General features: G+C 42.2%; 1 protein-coding gene across 2 annotated transcripts in view; it reads left to right on the plus strand.

Moving 5' to 3' along the window:
- LATS2 (large tumor suppressor kinase 2) overlaps positions 1–7,018 on the plus strand; it is a 51,274-nt gene extending 44,256 nt beyond the window's left edge. For both annotated transcript variants that reach the window (XM_069808172.1, XM_069808173.1), the window contains 4 exons: positions 1,029–1,611; positions 2,238–2,420; positions 3,520–3,626; positions 4,360–7,018. In XM_069808172.1, coding sequence (XP_069664273.1) covers positions 1,029–1,611; positions 2,238–2,420; positions 3,520–3,626; positions 4,360–4,854 — 1,368 coding nt within the window. In that variant the 3' untranslated portion in view covers positions 4,855–7,018. The remainder of the gene's footprint in view (positions 1–1,028; positions 1,612–2,237; positions 2,421–3,519; positions 3,627–4,359) is intronic.
- Positions 7,019–13,417: the final 6,399 nt, after the last annotated feature.

Consider the following 13,417-nt stretch of genomic DNA (forward strand, 5'->3'; position numbering starts at 1 on the left):
ATGCTGCAGAGGATGAGTTGTCAGAGGGTCCTGGGGATCAGCCCAGGGGCTTCCGCTGGTGGAGGCCACCAGTGGTTCTCAGGAGAGGGACAGGAACCGAAGTTAGCAGAGTTGGCAGTGTGCAGGCTCTGTCTTGAAGGGTGGGGAAAGTCTCGTTGGATACTGCTGCTTCTCCCTTTTTCAGGAGGTTCTCCCTGCAGCCATGTGAAATGTTACTTGGAGGCTCTCTGGGGACAAGAGGTAAACAAGCCAGCTTTTTTACAGCTTAGGTGCAGAGGGGAAATAATATAATACGTTTAGGGGGGAAACAGCACCAGGGTCTGGGCTGCAGTGGCTGAGGAGAGGCTAGACCTGAGGGTTGTATGCACATATTTTGGAAGGGAAAAGGGAGAAGTTAATAGATGGTCAGATGATCTACAAACCTTGAGAGTGGGGTCTCTATATGGTGGAGGAAGAAAAACAGTTTCTAAAGAAGGTGGTTCCCAAGGCACTAGGGAATGTGTAGGTCAAAACCAGCTTCTTAATTACAACACGAAAACCAACAGTCAAACAGCACTCAAGGTAGGAACTGTTAATGTGAGTGCCCTGGAGAACTATTCATGAACAAAATGGAATGCTGCATCTAGGTTTAAGTTTCAGTTTAAGTTAAGCTGTACTGCAGTGTGCTTACATACAGTGGAGTGCAGTGGCAAAGTGCAAATTTGAAAGGTGTAAACCAAATTCCATGATTTGTTGTGTTATATTCCCCTCTCTGACAGTATTGCCCTATGCCTCTTCATTTGGGCAAATGAGAAAGGCAGACCAATCACAGATACAGCAAATTCAGGTAACAAGTTAGGGCACAGTGAATTTGCCAGTATTTCAGAAACACCTCAACAGAGAGGCAAGAGAGTGTATCTCTCATGAATATGTCTTCTCTGGTTCTTGGTTAATTTTTCTGACAAATGCATTTTGGGAATACTTGTTTATTGTTCTCTTGGTATGAATGTAACAGTACTAGTTCTTGTCGTTTGCTTTCCTTTGTAAAGGCTGGCCTTTGTGAAGCAGAACAGGAACAAATGAGGAAAATTCTCTACCAGAAAGAGTCCAACTACAACAGGCTCAAAAGGGCCAAAATGGACAAATCTATGTTTGTGAAAATCAAGACTCTGGGTATTGGTGCATTTGGAGAAGTATGCCTGGCCTGCAAAGTGGATACCCATGCCCTGTATGCCATGAAGACTCTGCGAAAGAAAGATGTGCTAAACCGGAACCAGGTGGCTCATGTCAAAGCAGAGAGGGACATACTTGCTGAGGCAGACAATGAATGGGTGGTTAAACTCTATTATTCCTTCCAAGATAAAGAGAACTTGTACTTTGTGATGGACTACATCCCTGGTGGCGATATGATGAGTCTACTGATTCGGATGGAGGTCTTTCCAGAGCGTCTGGCTAGATTTTATATTGCAGAGCTCACTTTGGCTATAGAGAGTGTGCACAAAATGGGATTTATTCATCGAGACATCAAGCCTGACAACATTCTGATAGACCTCGATGGGCATATCAAACTGACTGACTTTGGACTGTGTACTGGATTCAGGTGGACTCACAATTCAAAATACTATCAGAAAGGTAGTGTTCTTAGATTTATTTGTGATGGTATTGCATTATTTATTTTGAAACAAACACATACCTCTTGGCAGAAATGCCAGCTCAGAAAACAGGTGGTGTGTACATTAACAGTCAATGACAATATCATGTATCTGTCTCTCTCTGATTCATTCAGTTTCCAGTCCTTTGTTTCCAATACTGTTCAGATCCCTATCAGTAATGTTGTTGACCACTGCAGTAGCACCAATTTTTCAGTTTATACTTGTTTGGAGGGTCTCTTTTGATGGTGAAATAATTTAATCACAGTTTTAAAGTAGTCCATGCACCTCCTGTGTGTGCCATTGAGGAGTATTGGTGCCTGTTGGTAAAAAGGTGATAAACAATTGGTATAGCTAACCTAAATATACTCCATTGTTCTGTATCTCCTATATGGGAGCATGCTTCCTTGTGCTGAGGCAGAGACATTTAGCTGGTTATGGAAAACCAATTGTGAAGGGGAGGGCAGAAGGAAATGCCTTGGGTTTAAAGTTTAAGTGTTGCTTTTCAGTGAGAGTAGAAGATGGCACAACTAGATCTAGATAAATACTTTTCTCTTTGTGTGTTGTGGTTTATTTCTGTGAATGTAAACTTTCTCTCCCATTTGAAAGGGAGCCATATCAGACAAGACAGCATGGAGCCCAGTGATCTTTGGGATGATGTGTCCAATTGTAGATGTGGAGATAGGCTGAAGACATTGGAACAAAGAGCTAAGAAGCAGCATCAGAGATGTCTAGCCCACTCGTTAGTTGGAACCCCTAATTATATTGCTCCTGAAGTCCTGCTTCGTAAAGGTAGATAACCTGTATTTTTCTCCTGTTTAAGTGAACGTTGATGCTTTGAAATACTTTTTTTTTTTTTTCCTTAAATAAGCTTGCTGCTTTGGAATACTGGCATTCTGAAGGCCACAAACACTTAGCTCAGGTTAAGGAGTACAGATTTGTCTATATGCTCCACTGTTTAGCATTATGTTGCTGACATTGATGGTGGTCATACTTTGTCTGTATACACTCTGAGACCTTTGAATGAGACTGCTAATAAATGTGTCGGATGATGTTAGCAGTTATATTTTTCAAGTATAAAGCAGATTATCTGTACTCATGCAGCGCAACTATGGCTGCTAGCAAGTTTACATAGACCAGTGAGGAGCAAGCTGATGGTTCTGAATCACTGAATCAGGCGGGCCACTTAAATATGGGTGATGTAAATTTGTGGAAACACGTCCTCCATATTCCCAGCCAGAATCTTGGGGAAACCCAACAAAAAATCTTGGGAAATTTACAGTGGACACCCTGCATTCAAAAGCTCAGCTTGAGGAATTTAGACAGTACTTGGTGGCTATCCATGCAGAACAGACATGGTCACTGCAGTAAGGAGATTAGATGTTCGAAGTTGTCTGCAAGCCAGATCAGAAGCCTGATCTTCCTCAAGTTGAGAGATTTCACATTGGAACCTACATCATCCAGTGACACAAATCTCCATTGAAATCGGTGTTTAAATCCTCCATTCCTTTTTGGAGATCTCAAAACATATGCCTTATTTGTCTTGTCACAGCAATTAAGTGATTGAAATTGTTCCTCTGCTTGGAACTTGCTCAAATATTCATCTGTGGCTTTCTTCTGTGTCTAGAGCTAGGCTGTGTCATTCAGCAGCTTTTCAAACTCATGGTGTCACTTCCACTGAACCAAGGGGGCACATCAGTTGCTAAACTTTTTTGTTATTCTTTGAGGTCCGGTCCGTTTTTTGCTGTGTGTAGTGACGTAGTTGTGGGACAGAGCATGAAAAAAACTTAATTCTTTCTAATTATATGGTTTCACCACTCACTTTTGTTGAGAATTACATATACACGTTCTCCTTGGTTGGTGGAGGACAACCTTTTGACTTGTTTTTCAGGATACACTCAGCTGTGTGACTGGTGGAGTGTTGGTGTGATCCTCTTTGAGATGTTAGTGGGGCAGCCTCCTTTTCTGGCTCCTACACCCACAGAAACCCAACTGAAGGTAAGTTGAAGCAAAATTCCAATCTGTGGTAGCAAAGTCTTAACCCTTTCTCTTCCCTTCTCCTCCATGCACAGACCTATCCCCTTTTGTTTTACTAGAGAAAGGAGTAGTGATTACAAAAGCCTGATTTTAAATAGTTCTATGCAGGCACAAATCCTTTCCCAATCAATGAAGATACCGAATGTCAGACTAGAGTTGACTTGTGCAACTGCATAGATAGTTACTAGTTTTATGAGTCTTCTCAGCACAATTCTCATTTCTTAAGCACAAGTTCACCTATCTAAATTCCTTAGAGTGCCTATCAGATCTTAGTAAGCTGACATGCCAGTGATAATTATGGTTGGCAATGTAAGTGTTTCAAAGTCAAGCAGTGAGTAGTTTTTTATTAGAAAGGATGTATCTCATGACCACTTTTCCTAGTTTACATTTTGGAGATGAAATGAAGTAATTCCTTGAAGTCATTCCATGAAGTCATGTGTAAACTGAGTATGTTCTCAAATCTGACTATGGGAGCAATTGCTCCTTTTATCTGCTATCCGACAATGTTTTTTGATTCATTAAAGTAATTATTAACAACTGATGCAATCTCATCATTGGGTTCTTGAACCTCTAAAATAAATACGCAGACTGTGAGTTGACTAGTTATGTGTATACTTCTGTACAGTTAATGTTGACAGTCGGAAGGATTCTGTTTCCAAGATTAGAAGTTGTGTAATACCTTTCTTACCTCCAGGTGATAAATTGGGAAAGCACACTGCACATTCCCTCACAGATCAAGTTAAGCCCAGAGGCAACTGATCTCATCACAAAGCTCTGCTGTGCTGCTGAGGACAGGCTTGGAAGAAATGGAGCAGATGATATTAAGGCCCATTCTTTCTTTCACTCTATGGACTTCTCTACCGATATCCGTAGGCAGCCAGCTCCCTATGTTCCAAAGATCAGCCATCCAATGGACACTTCAAATTTTGATCCAGTTGAAGAAGAAAGTCCTTGGAATGATGCGAGCGGTGACAGCACCAGGACATGGGACCCACTAGCCTCTTCCAATAGCAAACACACAGAACATGCTTTTTACGAGTTTACTTTCCGAAGGTTCTTCGATGACAATGGGTATCCGTTCAGGTATCCCAAGCCTTCTGGTATGGAAGTTGGCCAGTCTGAGAAATCTGATGTGGAAGACAAAGGTGTGGTGGATCAGACTGGAGCTTGTCAGCCTGTATATGTGTAAATTATTGTATAGAGTACTCCAGATAGAAGACTAATCTCAAATCCAGTAGGGCCTTTAACTGATCCTTTAGGAGCTGATCCTGCAGCGCTTGTTCAGGTGTAACTTCAGCTGAGGCTGGAGGCATTCTGGGGAGTCAGAAGCTTGCAGGGCCAGGTCCTAAAAATGGCACTCTTGAAAGTTCAGGTCAGTTTTACTGTAAATAACTTTGTTGATAATTACACTTGAAATCCTGGTCTTCACCAAAATCTGCAAGGCCAGCAGTCTATCATTTCTAGGCCTATTTTTATTTGAGGTCAGCATCCCCTTACTCAGATTAACATTTACAGACTTCTGCAACTGTCAGCGTTATTTTTTAAATGAATAAAGAGCACTTATATTTTGTTTATAGCAGGGGTTTTTTTCCTACTAAATTATAGGGATTAACTTTGACAAATCATGCTGCTGTTCTTCTTTTCTACATTTTTATTTTATCCATAGCACTTATTTCACATTTAGGAAGATGCATAAAGCTGAAGAACATGTGATGAAAGGTCTCTGTGCAATAATGTAAGAAAGAAAAAGAAAAAAAAGAAGAAAAATGAAAAAAAGAAAACTGCTCTCTAATTTTCTAAATTTACTGATGCCATTGTATTCGCACCGTGATTTTTGTTTATTATATGTATTTTCCACATTTCAAAATTGTGACATAACCTTAAAGCTGCTTTATTTCCTTCTGCTTATTGGAGTGTAATAGAAAGTGTGAACAAGTGACAATTTGGGTGTGATTTCGTTGTCTAGTGTGTGAAGAATGTTGCATGAGCAGTGTTTTTCTATTTGAAATGGCCTTTTCTTGCCATTCACAGGCAGGTCCTGTGGATCCATTTTTACTGAGGGTCTAAAATTAGACCATTTTAAACTGTGTGTTGATAATGTATTGTGTGGATGGTTTCCTCTTATGATTGTATCCAATATTAATTTTGTAAAACAGATTGCAAAGGTTATATCTGAATAGTGATTTTGTGGTCTGATGTGATAGATCATTTTAGCAAACATGTATCATCGGCACACACGTTTCCCCACAAAGGATGAATAGCAAGACCATTATTACAAAGCTGATTTGTGGCAACAGTCTAGATAGGGCTTATTCACGTAGCATGCAGCACAGTGTCCATTGTTTAATACTAGCAGTAATGCAAAGCACCAATACTAACAGATGTAGCTCAACGTCTTCAAAACAGAATGTCTAACGCCATGCTCCTGTAACGCATCGAGATCCTAAGTGCGATGAGGCTGATGTTGAGTGCATGCAGCTCCACGGACATCTATGGAACCTGGAGGTATGTGGCTTTTCCAGACATCACATCCCTACATGTGACTGTCTGTGTATCTGTTTAGGATCCTCATGTTTTAGGCACTGACATCTGAAAATGTTGGCATTGTTTATAGGTCATTCTGTCCTGTTGTCTATAGGTAAAAATGTTGCTGTGATGGAGCACAATAGTCCTTCATTTCTGTCAAATTATAGGCATACTTTGAAATATCAATTCTTAACTATGTTAAAATACGCATTTTTCTTATATGTATAAGTGAGAATTATTCAAGGTGATATCAGAATACTAAAGTTAATTAAGCCATACATATTTGCATATATATTATATATAACTAAATAAGTAAACACACACAAAAATCCTTAATTCAGATTAGTGTAACAGTCCTATTTAAAGTGATTGACGTAATAACATTTGAGGAAAACACTCCTTTAATGTGTTTTTACTTTATTTTATTTTTAAATCTGGAGCTTCATTATTTTTTCCGCATATTATTCCACATATTATTCCTTAATGTTTTAGCATATCCTATCCTATCCATTGTTTAGATATCTAAGCAACAACATATAAATTCATCAGCCTAAACTAAACAAAAATGATTGTGTATTTGTTTACATTTGTATGAAAGGAATGTTCTGAGGTATGCAGTGCTTGTGTTGTGACAGTTCATGTAAGATTCAGTATTACTGCTTTTTTATATAGTAATGCCATTTTTTGTTATTTACATCTATCTGACATTCTTTCATGTGGTAGGTTCTTTCTCAGGAACTCAATTTAACTGTTATTTATTGATATATCATTGCCTTTGAAAGCTTCTACTGGCACAATTTATTAAAAATCTGAATCCAAATTTAAAATGCGTCATGTGTTCTTGAAAAGGATAATTTCTGCCTATTTTAAGGCAGAATTTTTAATGGGTTTGGTTTTGTGACCTTGGTGATGGGTTTGAACTACAAACATGAGATCCAAATCTCACCTCTCCCACAGCATTTGATGTCGGATTTCTGGGTACCATAAGACAATTTCTTCTGTCCTCATGGCCCTTGAGAATAAGGGTCAGGATTCCCAGGTAAAACTTTGCTTTGGTGTGACCAGGTCGGTAGATGGCATGAAATTCAACACAGTCGCTTTCTCTGCAGTGGTGGCTCTGCCAGGGTAACCACCACTAGTGTGCTTGCCCCCTCTGTCTGTTGCCTCTGATGTATTTCTAAAATGTAAATAATTCACCTGCAAATACAGAATCTTTGCAACTAAGCAAAACAAGAGAAACTAGCCCAGAAGGAAACAGGTGCTTCCACAATGAATACATTACTCATTTAACATCTATGCTGCAGGGAACAGAAGCCAACTCCCATTTCACCTAAAGAAGAACTGATTTGAAAAACAAATCTTTCGAGCTTATCAGGCGCTGTCTCTAGAAGGCTCACATCCCCTACAGACATTTCAGGGGTAAACAGAAACTTGGAGTATATCTTAGGAAATTTGGATAAGTAATCAATATGCCAATATTGGGACTGGCTCTAAGCGTTCTCAGTTCTGAACTTCGTGCAAAAAGCATCTAATATCTTCTTTCAAGAAGTTATATCAATTCAATGTTTCTTTAAAAAAAATCTCTTCCTTTAAAAAACCAACCAACCAAAAACCTTAGATGTATTTATTCCTGACTGAAAGTAAGGAGTTGATTAATTCTGAAGTAGTGTTCTTGGTTAGGTCCACAAGTGACATTTGAGATGTAATCCTAACTTTACTAAGTCAAGGTTGAACCAGCTGTTGATCTCAGCGAGACAGAAATTTCATTCCTGGGTTTCTGCAAAGACATGTATGTGCAGTAACACCACTTACTGTGTGTACAAAAGTGTAAATAATTGCCTCAAAAAATGTAATTGCTCTTTCCAGAATGGAAACTTTATAATGCAAGGGTGCCAGCGGCACTGGCACAGAAAGGGCCTCTGCAGCCTTTCGTATCTGTACTCTTCAGTGTCACCAGATTTGCCAAGAAGCAGCAACAATTCTTGATGAGCCAGTTATTCCTAGTTGGATGTGAAAGAGCCAGCAGTAGAAGTTATAACCAGGTACCTCACTTGAATGACATGAAAGCTAAATGAAGGAGAGAAGCATTTGACTTTTAAATGGAAATGGAAGAATGAGGTTAACTATGCAGGAAGCAGGCAATAGCCTGGAACTTGATGGAAAATCAGTCTCATAAACATAAGAAAATTCTATTCTTTTTCCTGTAATTTTTGAGGTATGAAATAACTGCCTTAAAAGCTTTCCTAGAGAAACTGTAATGAGAAGAGGAATTTAGAACATATAATTTGGTTCTATCCCAAAATGCAGAAACATTGGCAGAAAATGGCAACTGTTACTAAAATTATTACTGGAATTAAAAATATTAAATCTTTCCCACAGGAAATAATCTCAGTAATAGATAATGTAGAAATAGCAACCGTTAAAACACACCAAAAAAAAAAAGTGTAAAAATGTTTTTCCTGGCAAAGAAATCTGCTGCAGCAACATGGAAGTTGTGCCTTCCTCTGGTTTCTGTTCTGAGCAGTGAATGAGCAGTGGGTGGCACTCAGTAAAAACGGAGTCCTGGGCTCGTTGTTACCAAAATAAACTGAGGATCTGATCCGTAAAGCTGTGGTCACCTTCTGCAAAAGCAACAGTAGCGCCAAGCTCTGCAGAAGAAACTGGAGCCTGGTGACATGGACAATTGAAATTTTAAATGGACTGACGGATGCACTGACTCGTCAGCTCCCGCGGTTTGGAAAGTGCCTTTACTTCAGTTCTGTGAGATGAGAAATACCTGTGCCAGCATCTGTTAGTATTTAGGTGTGTGAAGAAAATGGGGCTTCATGAAGCAGGCCTTGTGTGATCTCAAGTATTTCTTAAATTTCAGTGGCGCTCAAAGAATAGCAGGGCGTAAGGCACACCTCATCTCCTGGTCTTGGTCCTAGGATCGCCATGACCTGGGAAAGCCACAGGCACTTGGCCACCTTGGCTGTTGTAAGAAAAGGGGGAATTGAATGCGCGAGGGGTACACGTGGGTGAGGGCAAATAGCTGATCAGGTTAGATCACAAGTAGGGGCCAGGAAAGGTGGTCCAGCCTTGCTGCAGCGTGCGGGGGTTACCCCATGGGGTTGCATGTGTTGAGAAGAACATTTATGTCGGCACCTCCTGTTTGTCTTACGTTTTTTGGGAGCACACGGCACACGAGGCCCTCCTCAGAGAGTCCTGCTGGGCGGGAAGGAGCCTGCACACGTGGTCACGTAGCGAGCCAGACCCACAGCTTTGCATCACGGTGTACGAGGAAGAAAGAGGCGGCATTGCCGCCCGGCTCCCACACTGCCTCCATCCGTGGGTTGCTTTAAAGAAGAGCGGAGCAGTAGCTCACTGCGATGCTGCTGGTTTGCCCAGCTGTGTGCCGCAAAGGAGCTCGCCATGTGCCGTGAAGTGCGTACCACAGGTGTTAAAGTTTTTTCCCTAAACTCCTGACTGTGCTTCTGAAGGCTGCGTCAACTGTCCCATAAATATGCTGGTCATAAGTAATAGCTTTTCTTTTTTTCCTGCCTCTATGGTGGTGGGTTTTTTTCTTTTCTGAGCGCAACAGTTGGCTGCACAACTCCGCTCCTTTCCAAAGGGAGCACAGTTAGCTTTCTATGGCCAGAGGGGAAATTGGGCTAGAAAGGAGAAGGATCTGCGGGTCACCCCATAACATGGCAAGTCTGATGGCATCTCTTTAGTAATGCAAAGTCTGAAAATGAAATCACCGCTCCTTAGGGCAGTAGCTCAGCCTCTTGTTGCAGTAGCCTCATGGTCTGATGAGTTGTTGTGTCTTTCTGATAATTGCTTTCCATAGCATTGGTCGTTCTTGGCCTTAATAGCAACAGTAAGCTTGGCTCAATGACTGCCTGTGGCTTTTGTTGGTCTGATGGCAGTTTCAGAGTAGTTAATTTCACTAAAAAGATACCTGATTGTGCTGAGTAATACAACCATCAAAAAGGAAAGAAAGGAACACACATTTACTTTTTATGTGTCTAACTTTGCTACTGGGACCTCATCACAAGGGCAAACATTCATTAGCACAGTCCTATGAAAGGCTCAGTTGTCCAATACCTTACAGGTATGTTCACCAGCTATTTATAGTGTTTGGTTTCAGCTCAACATTGGGGGATTGGTAAGAGGTTTTTTGGTTTGGTTTGGTTTTCTAGACATGAAATCTAACAGATATGAAAGGTCAAAATTCAGGACTGATTTACAGGATAACAGCTTCAAAAGCATCTGTGTAGTGTGGTTTAACCTGATGTTATGATCAAACTTCAGCAGAAGGAGTTTTTTTTAAAGGAGGAACTCACTTGGGTGGAAACCAGGGAGACCGCAGATACCCCAACCGAACGGGGCATGACAGAAACAGCACTGGGTATCAAGGCTGGCTTTACAGCTGCATTTGCTTTGGATGGGGCCAGGCGTGAATAAACAATAGGACCATAGAAATGCCATTTGGTAGGGACCTCTGGAGATCCACAGTCTGACCTCCCACTCACCGTGGGCCCACGGACAGCGCTGGGTCTGGCCAGCCAGCGCTTTGTCCAGCAAAAGCCTCCAGGGATGGCACGTCCTCCCCCAGCACGAGGGGCTGAGGCTGAGGGGAACAGGAGATGGTTGTCACCAGCCTGGCCGTGGGGATTGCACGGTGGTTGTTCTTCTTGGCATCGTGGCACTGCACAAAAGCCTCATATCACCATCAAGCATTGTACCGTGGCTGTAGGAATGCATGGAGAGACAGCGTCCAGCCAAAAGATCTTGAAAGAAAGTATGGCTAAAGGGCTGCGTGAAGGATTATGAAGCTGTTGAGATGTTGGTGCACATATCATCTTGACTACATCCCCAGCCTTTGCCCACCACTGCACAGCCAGAACACAAGTCTCACCTAAAAGGGATCCTTTTCAGAAAATGCGCACCCACAAAGCCGCAGGTAAATGGGTGACTGCCAGAGACCGGGTGCCATTTCACAGATGGAAGTGCCAGACGAATGGCAGAGAAATGACGACGATCTGCTGCAAGCCTTGCGGGACACTCATGGCATGTCACCAGGGGAGTAACGCCTTTTCTATATTCAACTTCTCAACGTATGCCTTCTCCCAGCTGTGCAGTAGGACTGTAAGACTGACACAAGTCAGTGCTCTGCCCCCCAAATACTTAATACTGGAGGAATTGTCTAAATAAAAGTATGTCCCAGAAGAAAGTCGTCTTTCCGTTCCCAGGGATCGGGAGGGGACAGGCCATTTCCCTCAGGGAACTGTATTCATGTTGCTGAAGACCAAGTCACTGGGCAGAAAGAGGCAAATTCAAATCCATAATGGTTTTTCCCCAAAGAAAATGCTTCTCATAGGAAAATATTGGTTTGACAAAATGGAAATAATTTGGGGGAACTCACTGGTGTGTTTACAATCATACTTCCAAAAAATGATAAAACTATTTTGTTTCCAAAAAAGTCAAAGCAAAAAATGTAATAAAAAGGCCAAGGGCTTGTATTGTATATAACACATTATATTCAAAATTATTAAAAAAAAACCAAAACTGCTGTGACTAGGTCATTTTGATGTTTCCAGAACAGATTTTGGAAATATAATTTCTTGGAAATTTCCAACTGTGCATTCCAATTTAGGCCTAAAGGATTTTTTTTTAACATTCAATTTCCCACATAACAGGACCTGCCAATTTAAACTAGCTCTAAAAATAACAAAAGAGGTCACACAAATCCAAGTAATATCTGGAATTAAAATGAACTTAACCGACAACCTCATCTTTCATGTAACTCTGATGCCATCAGTCTTCTTGCCCTCTTTTTATATTTAATCCATATCCCAGCCAGGGCTAGGAACAGGAGGTCACGGCAGAAACGGTACCGAGGTTGTGATGCGCTGGTCCAGTGTCTGCACCGTCCTTCGGCGGAGGGTGTCACATGCCGGGGGGGACAGTCCCCGCACACACACAGCAGCGCAGTCGCGGCACCCTGCCTGACCGGGGGGTTAAGCCAAGCTGCTGGACTTGCAGCACAGCAGCTGATACCTGTGGCCGAGCTGATCGCTGGGAAGCATCGCTTTGTGAAGTGCCAACACAAGACAAGCAAGGCCTTATTTACCCAGGCTCGTAGCTGAGGGATTGGCACTGCTGGGCACGCAGTTTGCTTTAGTTTATTGAAATGCTGTGGTTTGCTGATTTTTAACTTTTTTTTTTTTCTGTTATGATTCAGCTTAGGGTAATGGTGGTCACTGGAATCGGTGTCCCAAGTGGCTGTGTATTTGCAGCAATGCAGGAACATTTTGTTATTGTTGTTTTTAAAATGAACTGTAGCCCAGATCTGCTTTGCAGCTTTCCCAATGGAAGGTAAAAAGTAATACAGGTGTGATGACATAGCAATGTGAAAGCATTTCAGGGTTGGGAAGTTTAACGTATACTGACCTAAGGCCATGAGCAGACTGGAAGGACTGAGCATGTTGTAAGGGCATGACTTCTGCATGGGCCATACCTGTTCTGACAGAAGTGGACCAGGGACCAATGACTGCTCCTGAAGCCAAGTGGTACCAATGGGCTTGTGTCCACACTGACTGGGACTAGTGTCCCACCCTCCAGGGATGTTTTTCTGTCCCCGCTAGCTGGGACAGCCTGACACAGGGCCAGTGAGTAACTGAGCAGTGCGGACGGACGGTCACAGCCCAGGAGATCTGTCATCTCACTGTTACAGCGGGACGCAGTATGGGGGACATGCAGCCATCCATGGATGATAGCCAAGCCTCCATCTCTGCTGTTGCAGAGAAGCATGGCACACGGAGTGCCTGGCAGATGTCAGGCTGAGCACGGCACATGTTGCCCACAGGAAGCAGCGTTCAGGGACACGTCCATCTTTCCTATCCCCACAGGCTGCTGCTGTTTGACAGAGGGGCCTCCTGGTGTTCCTCGACTGAAAACAAAGCCCACATAGTCACAGCGATTAACAACAATCCCTGCCACATGTAGCTCCCCAGCCCAAGCCAATTCCATGTTCCTAACAGTCTTGCACTTGGCCCTGGTAATTAATACAGTCACGACCTTGAAGCCTAATTACTCAAAGTCACAGTAAAATGAAGAACCTCAAGCAAGATGGAGGTGGCGTACTAGAGGCAGTCTGCTGAGCAGCTGTGATTGCAGTGCCCCTGTGTCTACAGCGCTTTACTCTTGTGTTTGGTCTCTATTAAATTGAGCCTACTTCAAAA

Source organism: Haliaeetus albicilla, chromosome 20, assembly GCF_947461875.1.
Source record: "Haliaeetus albicilla chromosome 20, bHalAlb1.1, whole genome shotgun sequence".
Lineage (NCBI taxonomy): Eukaryota > Metazoa > Chordata > Aves > Accipitriformes > Accipitridae > Haliaeetus > Haliaeetus albicilla.